Raw genomic sequence first — 10,871 nt, forward strand, 5'->3', positions numbered from 1 at the left:
CAAGACTTTAACATATCAAAGGAGCATACAGGGAAAGGGGCAGTGTCAGAAGTAAAAACAGGACAGGAAGATGCCATTTGGCATCCTACAATCTGTTTCATTTCTCTCTGGTTGAATGGGTGTGAGAAATCACAGGCTTTAGTTTGCACCTAATACAGTGGTCCTAGGTGGGAACAGAAAACCTTTCCCGCGCATAGTCACTTTTCATAAGAATAAACCTGCTTTAAAAAATTTCACTGTACTGTGCTGTGAATCACTGCTGTCCTACAATTTACTTTGAAAAAACAATGGGGAAAGATGAAAAAATTTGGTTGTAGTAATATCCCATTTTTTTAAAAGCTATTTCCTGTTATTTAACAGTTTTCCCATTGACATACAATATACATAACTACTGTATATACTGTACAGTATATATATATATAAACACAAAGACATACAGTACCTTTTGGTTTCCTGAAGAACCTAAGTTTAAATAATGATACAGTATATACTGTATTACTATAAATTGTCTTACATAAGAATTCTATCACCAATGTATTCTACATGGAATAATACTCACATGAATGTGGTATTATGATTCATTCAAGGAACTCTTGAAACAGTTTCTTGAAATAAGCCATGATAACAGCTTCATTAACATGGCTGGGCCACTTTTTACACAAACCTTAACTTAGATGTAACCTTCTAATCAAAACCTTTCACATCTAGCAATTAAATTAGATGTCAATGTCAAACTTCAGATTTTGTAAAGTACTTCATATTTCATATTTCCTTGTTGTATAGTAGATTTTAAAGTTTTGTAGTCAACAGTCATAGAGATTAGATATACTGTATAGTTTCATATCTTGTAATACATTCTTTCATCCTACTTGCATTCTACTTTCTAAATTTCAGATTTACAACAACTGTCTTTACAGTATTGTTTTCGGAAATATGAGAGTCACAAAAAACGGAAAAGGAAAAAAATAGTATTTTAATTTAATAGTATAGATTGTGACTAGAGAAAAATGACCACATGTTTTAATGATTTTCAGGGAAAAGGTTCATCAAAGAAGATGCCGGACTACATATCTCAAAAGTTACAATGAGTTTCATAGACTTTTGAAACCAGGGGTAAAGTAAACTGTAAATAACAGGGTTAACAAAAGAATTAAAATACACTAGCCAAGAGAGGAAATTCATTAGCACAGAAGAGGATGACAAATTCATGTTTGCTTCTGCAAGTGTACAGATGTAACATGGGACCCAGCAGAGCAGAAAAAATCCAACTACAATCCCTAATGTTTTTGCAGCTTTTCTTTCAGATTTCTTGGGGATTGTTCTTTGGACCCCAGTGGTTGAATATATTTGATCTGCAGCACAGCTGATGGCTTGTGCGTGTTTTCTAGCAACTATAAAGATTTTTAAGTAAAGTGTTAGCATTATAGAACAAGGCGAAACAAAAGTAATCAGTAAGTCAGCTGTGCCCCAATGTTCACTAATTGAAAGTAAGCAGTCTCCAAGGCAAGCACTCAGTTCTGCAGATTTGCCCATATTTCCATTAAAATAAATAAGTGCTATATTGTACAGCAGTGACACTAACCAGCTCAACAGTATGAATAAGCATGTTATTTTAATAGTTATTTTGGTGGAATAAAGCAATGGATCACATACTGCAAAATATCGATCTATTGCTATAAATACTAAATTACTAATCGAAACTGAAGTTAGCACACACACAAAAATGTTATAAAGTATACAGAAAGTTTCCCCAAAATACCAACATGTTTCTATTAGTTCAATTAAAGAGAAAGGCATCACCATGACTCCAACCAGAAAGTCTGCCACAGTCAGGGAGAGCAGGAGAAGGTTGGTTGGTGTGTGGAGCTGCTTGAAGTGAGAGATAGAAAGAAGCACCATCAGGTTTCCACACACTGTCAGCATCACCACTGCCACTGCAGAAATATACATCACCACATACACAGCTGGAGATCGGACTTCCTTAGAACAGGATGAATTGTACAGTGGATAACAATAATTTAATGATGTAAGATGTTGCATCTCATCTAATTTCACTAGTTTGTAATCCATCAAAGTAAAGTAAAGAGCTGAGTTGTATATACAGTATATTAACAAGGAAGACACTTATAAAAACATGTAAAAAGTTTGAAATATATCATACTAGATTGAAATGAACCAGTTTCCAGACTTGTCTTTCCTGTTTTTATGATAAAAGAGGGTTTAGCGATCCCGCCTCCAGCTTTCAGGTGTTGACAATCACTGCTGTTTTGTCTAATTACTCCTATTGTACTGGGAATTGTGTGCAGACTGTAAAGTGTAGTAACAAAGCTCAACTTCAATTAAATGGATAACAAGGAAGAATAAAGTTACTGTAAACTTTATTTAACTAAAATGTTAAAAAGGGTGTTTTACAGGTGAAGATAGAGATCCAGATGGCAGAGAAAGGAAAGGAACTGCAGCATACCTTGATTAAAAATAAAACTACCCATAAAAAGGCACATTCCAACTCTGTTGAGTTCATGTTCACAGAAATGGATGCACTTAAAATAAAACTTACAATTTTGCTAAATTTAAGTTCGGCAACTTGACCGGAGTTTTGCTTTTGTCGGTTAATATTGTTTTGAAGAACATCGATTCAGTGTTTGCCATTTTTATTTATTTTTTCCCTTTCCACTTGGGTCTGCAAATGTGAACAAAGTATTTCTGTCACAACTGACTGGCTGAAGGGGGGCGGCAGCTAATCACTGTCCCACAGAAACAAAGCACCCGCTGGGCACCCTGTGACCTCACATGCAGATGTAAAATACAGCAAGGCTAATAAACTATTTTTAAAAAGATTTCAAATTTGAAATTTGTATCTATTGTAACTATTAATACAGTGGTGAATATAACTGTGATTCTACTGTTTATCATCTAATGTTGCAAGTCATACACAAGTGTTGTTGGTGTGTTGTATTATTATCGATTCAGTCAGCAATTTCCCAATGAATAAAATATACATGTGCTGTGTCTGAGTCACTGTGTCCGTCCTATTTAATAATGCCACAATATGTCTTTTATGTGTCGCAAAAAACTGACTTGCTTTAGCAAAATATTATTACTAATCCTTTCGCCTGGCAATCTACCTGAATGCCCAACTATATGAGAAGCCCTCCATGAAACCAAAAGAACCGCAATTGAACTAGTTTTGATAATAAGAGAGAGAAGAGAAAAATAATAAGAGAGTCCCCGTTACCCCCATTTTGATTTAAATCGCAAACGCATGTTAAATTAAATGTCTTTATTGATTCACAATCTGACAATGCAATGTATATTGTTGTCTTCTAAGTATCTTAATAAACTTCCAGCATAGCTTTCTCACCATTTAGATTTATTTTTCATACCATCGCTAAACAAAGCAGGAGCGTATTGTACTTCCTCTTGGGATCAAATGTGGAAAGATTAAATTTTTATTTTTTGAAGTGTAGTCTATACTAAAAAACAGTATTTATTTAATACCACTTGATAGTTATATTAATAGAAATAAGAATTCAAGTTGATACTGTTTAGACTTTTAATTATTTTAAACTGTATTACAGCATCGTACACATTAAACATGAAAAAGTTGGTATATTTTATAAAAGCAAAATTGCTCAGTTGGACAAAATAAAGCAAGTATAATTTTAATGTTTGTAATCGCTATTCTTGCAAGTACAAACACAACATATTGTCTGTCCAAACAAAATATTAAAATGTAAAAAAAAGACAAAATAATTGAAAAAATGTAAAACAGTCTACAAACCCAATAAACATGACCATATACAGTACTAAACAAATTAAATTCATACAAAAATAATATTATACAATAACAATAATAATACAATAACAATTCATACAATAAATAATTAAATAAATAATAATAAGGATAATAATAAAAATACTGGAAAATATGATCAAAGTAGGTAAATAAAAAATTGCCCCAAAACAAAAATAAAATAAAAAAATGCATAGCAAACAAACAAGAGTAATATATTTGTTGATCTATTTGTAATCCGAGTAATGCAAATGATTGGTCATTGATTCAGGAAAGATATAAATGTCATCAAAGTCAAAATATATAAACTTTATTGTGTTATTGTCTACCTGGTAGGTTATATAAGTCTCATATGTTAATGATATCTCAGCTCTCAAAGACAAGTAAATATGCATTTACTACCACGAACAACTACAGTTCACTAGGAATGACAACACCCACGCTTAACCCGTTTGGCTGAGGGCTGACCTCCCAGCATTAGGACAAGGAGACCAGGACCACCAAAAGAATCAAGCGGGACTCCACACCACCAATGCAGAACTATGAAGCATGGAGGAGGTGAGAAGAATTTGTGGTGTGAACTGTGAGTCATCGCAGAAGTTGGATAGCAACTGGGGGAGTGTTTGTTTAGGGTTACTGTATGTAAAGAAGGAAGGCTTCCAAAGACCTAGGCAATTTGCTTATTAAAATAAATAGGCATGAGCAGCAAGGAGGCAGTCTTGAGTTGGAAGAAACATTCGCAATAGCTCCGGATTTGGGAGAACTTTGTAAACAGGAAAAGAAGTCACTGGTATTATTAAATTGGCTAAAAATGGCGGTGTTATCTGAATGGATAAGGGCCCGAGTTTTTAATTGTACTCCGAAAAACAGCAATGGAAATTAGAGACTCGTACTGTGAATAGAATGAGGGACAGAAGTAAACGGCAACATCTTGGCCTTCTATAACCATTGAGTTTGATAAGAGTCTCCTGGGCAAATGGACCGAGTGTGTAATGCTGAGGCACATAAACCTTTAGACATGTAGCCTCTTGGTATCCAAGGCAGAATGAAAGGAATGAACCCGGGGCCAAATTGGATGCCAGGGATAGAGACACGTATGAGTCAGGGACACAGGTAGGACTTACCTTAACAAAGTTATCAGGTGAAAATAATATCAAATTGAAATAATTGAAATATAATATCAAATAAAAAAAAGAAAATGAAAATGCGATAATTGGATGGATATTGTAAGAGGACCAGAGGAAGGGTCATCCAGGACAGGTATTTTAGGAACGATCTGCTCACTATACTTGACTTAGACCTGACCAAGATGGCCGCTAAGAGAAACCAGCTGACCCGCAGATGAAAGACAACGAGACGCAGGTGGGTCTCATCAGGAAACAAAATATATATGCCCCGGAAACAGTGAACCGGCGCGGAAGCCAGTAGGTGAACGCGTTTTGGAGAAGATAGTGGAGTTTGGTTGGAGTGGATAAAGTTTTAAGGACAACGGATTTATGGAATAAGTAAAGGATAACGGTATACGGCTTGTGATTTGGACTCGGCGCGGATTTGTTGGTTTTTATGAACTTTTGGAACACGGACTGAACAAGGACAGAGAAAACAGATTGTGGACTGGTTTGGAAGACGGACGAATGAAAGAAAAGGAGGAAACCTCACAAAAATAAAAGAAGAGTGTGTGGTGTGAGTACTTTCGTACTTATTACATTTATCTATTCCCCCGGAGACACCACAATATGTACAAATTTCAACAAAGTTTCACAAATTTAAATATTGTACATGGAGACATTTCTGTTGGAATAAAAATTATAAATTTAGTTTTTAGACCCAAAATACAAGTAAAATAAAAAAGAATTCCTTCAAATGGTTATGTTATGAGAGCAGGTAGAGACTCTCGCACACTTAATCTATTCCTGCCCACAGATACAGCACAATTGGCAATTCATACACTGAGACCTTACTACAATAGTAAACTCAAGTTATACATATTGAATTCTGAATTATATATTTTGAATATTTTCCTATTGATCACAATGAACCAAAAGACAGATCTGCACTAGGCATTCTTCTAGACGCTAGTAAAAAGGCATTTACAAGAAAATGGCCTTTTAAAATTTATTTTATCTTGTGACATCTGAACAGTGGATTTATATAGTGTTGGAAAAAAGAAACACAACATTTTCTGGAATGAGAATACTACAGTTAATAGCTTATGTACTTTGACTAAAAGTTGTCAATATGTTTTAAGCCCTCTGACCAGCAATACAGCTTGTGCAGTGAGGCATTGCAACTTGCCAATCACACGAAAGCTCGTTAAGTGCACTTTTACCCAACAAGGTCCAGGTGGAACAAAGCCTGATAAGGTCACCTTTAAAAAGGCCTTAATTCAAGCCCAGGTCACTCCAAGTGAAAGGCCACCCTTAGCCAGTTTTCTGTGCATCCCATAATGCCTCGAATGTCACCAGAAGCAAGGGAGAGGGCCATTGGCATGCTGCAGGCAGGCATGTCATGTTCCAGCATTGCCTGACACTATGTAGTAAGCCGCTCCACTGTGTCTTGACTGCAGAGAAGGTTTCAGCAGACCGGCAAGACAGATGACCATCCAAGATCCAGTTACTCTCGAGTGACCACATCAGAGCAGGACCGGCACATCAGACTGGTCCATCTAAGAGATCTTTTCAGATCTGCCACCCGTACTGCTGCTGAAACTGCTGGCAGACACAATGCCCTCATCAGTGACAGGACAGTGAGGCTCCATGCTGCTGGCCTTAAGGCAAGGCGATCATTCAGAGGCCCTCTGCTCACACCTGACTGGCTTGGGCCAGACAGAGGCTGCGATGGACTAGTCAGCAGTGGCATCAGGTCCCCTTCATAAACGAGTCACTGTTCAGCCTGTTCCACGCAGACAGGAGGGCCAGAGTGTGAAGGAGGAGGTGTTGCATTTCTTTTTTTCATCTGTATATATCAGGAGCAAAATGCCTAAAGCAGAAAAACACCTCATTGCTAAGTTACCTAGCGTGTGTACTAATAAAAAAGGGTGTTTGCCATCCTATAAGACTAATTTAATGTCAATAATTTAATATCAATGTACAGTGCCCTTCAAAGTAGTGGGACAAAAACCTAAAATTGGCATTTCCCTGTTGTATACATTAGAAATTGAAATTATCATAAAACAAATTATTCAGAGTTCGAAGGTCACCTTTTATTATTAGGATTTATTTTGCAAACACACTTAATCATTTTTCAACCAAATGTTCTGTCCCCCAAAATATAAGTGACCAAAAGTTGGGACAAAGCAAATTAAAGAAGTGAAAAGGTCAGTATTTTATTGCAAATCCCTTTCTTGCAATAACTGAATCAAGCCTTCCTCCCATTAACATCAACAGACTCCTTTTTGCTGCACTTTGCCAGATATTTTGCCAGGCTTTAACTGCAGCCTCTTTAAGTTGCTACTTGTTGGTGGGGCTTCCTGCCTTCAGTCTCCTTCAGATCAAATGAAATGCATGCTCAGTTGGATTCAGATCTGTTGATTGACTTTGCCAGTTTAAAATGCTCCACTTTTTCTGTCCCATGAACTCCTGTGTTAAGCATGCAGCGTGTTTTGGGACATTAAAAGTAGGCTTTAACATATCAAAGGAACATACAGGGAAAGGGGCAGTGTTAGAACTCAAAGAAACAGGACAGGAACATGCCATTTGGCATCCTACAATCTGTTTCATTTCTCTCTGGTTGAATGGGTGTGAAGAATCACAAGCTTTAGTTTGCACCTAAGACCACTGTCAGAAACAGAAAACCTTTCCCACGCATAGTCAATTTCTTGACCTTTTCACTCGGTCTTCCACAGTACTTGTCATATCGACTAAATTGGTAGTTTGGGGTGAAGAATCATCCTGCTTTCCCCCTTGTATTCTTTGTAAGGAGTTTGTTGTGCGGCACCACCCACCTGGATGGTGGTGGCGGGTCAGGACATGTTCCAGACTCAAGAGCAAGAGAGTCACAGTCCAGGGTAGTGGCCGGCACATTCCAGAATGGACAAGTGCAAGGAAGAAAACCAGGGACAGGGCAGGGCAGGTCAGTCTGTAACCAGAGCCAGGTAGGACATGGTGCCTGTCATTGAGGCAGTCCGCCAGGTGACGTGCCAGGTACCGGTTTGGGCCAGTAAACATTGGGCCACTGGGGTCCGGATCTGGTGCAGAGTCCCAGAGGCAGGCAGAAAAGCTAGCAGGCTGAAGCAGTCCAGAGGGGAAAAGCTGGGGTGTAGTGAAGCTTCAGCAATGCAGAGAGCTGACATCCAGCTTTGCAGAGAGAGAGAGATTTAACAGGAGGTTGTATTGAATTTATCAATAAGGCAATTTATCTCTTATTGCGGCCTCTGTAGGCATTATTTGAGAGTTCAGTACTTAGTAGCAGTCTAAGGTTTTCTGTGTGATTAGGATGTTAGGCCTCTGAAATGCCTTGTCAGTACATACAGTAAATATAGTAACTTGAGTGCTGTATGTTTTGTTGTGTGTATTATACTGTTTATCTTTTCATTGTTAATTAATTTTTGTTTAATCAAGTGTGCCTGGATAATTACTCAATTCACCAAAGCTGTGCCAGAGGAAATAAAGAATTTACATGCTTCTAATTATACCAACCACTCGGGTGTATTCTGGAGAAATCAGTTACAAGTTGGGGGATATATGTTTTACTTTTTGACGAAACTGCTCAGTCAATTCCTGAAATTCACCATCTGAACCCTTATTTGTTCCAATGTTCATTTGTGTCTTTTGTCCAAATTAAGGACTTTATTCATGCTAGTCACATGAGGTGAATATGGGATTTCCCAAAATAGAAACATTCATTGATTTACAGTACAGAATTTACAATAAATGTTCAATTCAAATGTATGTTTACATGCATAAAAAGCGGATTTTACAAAAAAATACACAGCTTTAATCTTCCACATTTATTGTCTTTTATAAATCCAAAGCATGTGGTAGATGAAAGCACTTACTATTTAGAGAATAATTGACCCCAAATTAAGTATGTTCATCGGTCTGTGCTGATGACCTCACTGTACTCTGGAGCCCTGGATTCAATTCCAGACATGGGTGCATACTGATGGTTTAATTGTGTTGTAACAGACAAATACATTCTGGATCCCGAGATGAAATTAAACAGATGAGTTTTATTGCATGTAAGGAACAATAAAACCAAAGTATTGTTCCAAGTACCAGTACAAAACTTCCAGTTTATATAGCCATTTTCTGCCACTTCTGATGTAGCTCATTACCATGGTAATGGGGGGAGGTCACGGTGTTCGGACAATTCACAAACTTTGGCCAAATGGTCAGTGTTAGGTTTCCTTCCTTGGAAAGGGGGGTTTCTCGCTGGCATCTGGAATCCTTATCAGTTATCCCCTTTTCCTGCCATAACTTTTGCCTGTAACTTAGAAGTCCAGTCCTCATGCAGAAAGACTCAGTTAACCCTTTCTTCACATCTTATATCTTTCTTCAATTGGTTACTGGAAAAAAAACTGGCCCTGGTGTGAGTATGTTTGTTTGTGTCTATGTGTGCTCTGCAGTGGGCTGGCATCCTATCTGGGGTGTACTCTGCCTTGCGCCCATTGCACACTGGGATAGGCTCTGACTCTTCCTCAACCCTGAATTGGAAGAAGTGGTTAGAAAATTGTTGGATACTGTACGTGATGGCAGTGCAATAAAAGTTACTTTAAAAAATGAGCAGGAATAGGTATCAACCCCATACCAATTCCTGAGCTTCAGCACTCTACGTATTCAGGGATATCACCTGAAATGTAAGCAGCAGGATCTCAGCAGAAGGAAAACAAATATTTATTGAGTGTTTGATACATTATCATTTCCACTTTCTGTTCATCATATATTTAGAAAAAAGCTGCTTAGAAAAATAAAGTAAGTTTTAAGACATACTTCTTAGAGTTTGGTATTTTTAAACTGTTAAAGATAGTACCTTTTTTAAGTGAGGTATTTGTTTAAATTTAAACAAGAAAGCAGTTGTTATCAGTTAGTAGTGAAGATTTAGAGCTCAGCTGCAGACACAGAGGTTCCACAAGATTAGGGTTGGGTACCACAACTGTAACCTACAGGTAATACATCTAGATAATCCAAATAAATCCACAAGGTGGCAATTGAACACTACTCTATTACATAAAGCATGAATTCAACTCTCCTTTCAGACCACATCTGATTAATACAAGCAAGCAGATAAATTATTGTAGTCAGTTACTACTGGAGATTTTGAGCTGATCTGCAATAAAAACCTGTAGACACAGTGGTCCCATAAGACTAGGGTTGAGTACCACTACTGTAACCTAATAATCCAGATATTCCCAATTAAACCACAAGATGGCAATTGAACACTACTCTATTGCATAACGCATAAATAAATTCAACTCTTATTTCAGACTAGATGTAATTAATTTATTTCTTTCACCCATGGTTTAGTTAAATAAATGTGCACATTTCGTGATGCAGTAAACAGCTGATTATGATCAATATTTCACTATTTGCTACACATTTAATTAAATTGTATTTGCTTAAATTTATAAACAGAAATTTAACTTTAAAGTAAGAGTTTTCTGTGCATAGGACAGATCAGAATCTCTATTTTCTTTAATTAAATTTTATTTCACATTTAACTGGATTCTTAAGAATGCCATTGGATTGACTTTTTAAACATTTTTTAACAATTTTAACATTAATTTCCTTGATTTAAAATTGTGCATTTATAGCTATAGTTCTTAACTTAACTTAATATTTTGTAAAATGTAATATTTTGTTTAAAACCTGAATGCCCAAACTGAAGGTTTCTCTAGATTCAAGATTCATGATTTCTAGCCATATACAACAAGTGTATTGGAATGCTTACTCGTTCAGCTGTACCCAGTAACATTAGACAAAAAAAATAGGCACAAATGACAAACAGACATGGACAATAAATTTAGACAACAGACATTATAATATAGCCAAGACAGGACATAGTGCAAACAGTGCAGTACATTAAAGTGGAGATGCTAATGTGTGCAGGTGCTAATTTGAGCTGTTTAAGATGTGGACTG

The 10,871-nt window shown here is 36.8% G+C and overlaps 1 protein-coding gene across 1 annotated transcript; it reads right to left on the reverse strand.

Annotated features, from left to right (window-relative positions):
• Positions 1-1,020: 1,020 nt before the first annotated feature.
• Positions 1,021-2,049, reverse strand: LOC148675543 (trace amine-associated receptor 13c-like). The gene has a single exon (XM_088623506.1). The coding sequence runs from the start codon at positions 2,038-2,040 to the stop codon at positions 1,021-1,023; it is 1,020 nt and encodes a 339-aa protein (XP_088479632.1). The 5' UTR covers positions 2,041-2,049.
• Positions 2,050-10,871: the final 8,822 nt, after the last annotated feature.

This window comes from Lepisosteus platostomus, chromosome 3 (genome assembly GCF_059453375.1).
Source record: "Lepisosteus platostomus isolate fLepPlt1 chromosome 3, fLepPlt1.hap1, whole genome shotgun sequence".
Taxonomy (NCBI): domain Eukaryota; kingdom Metazoa; phylum Chordata; class Actinopteri; order Semionotiformes; family Lepisosteidae; genus Lepisosteus; species Lepisosteus platostomus.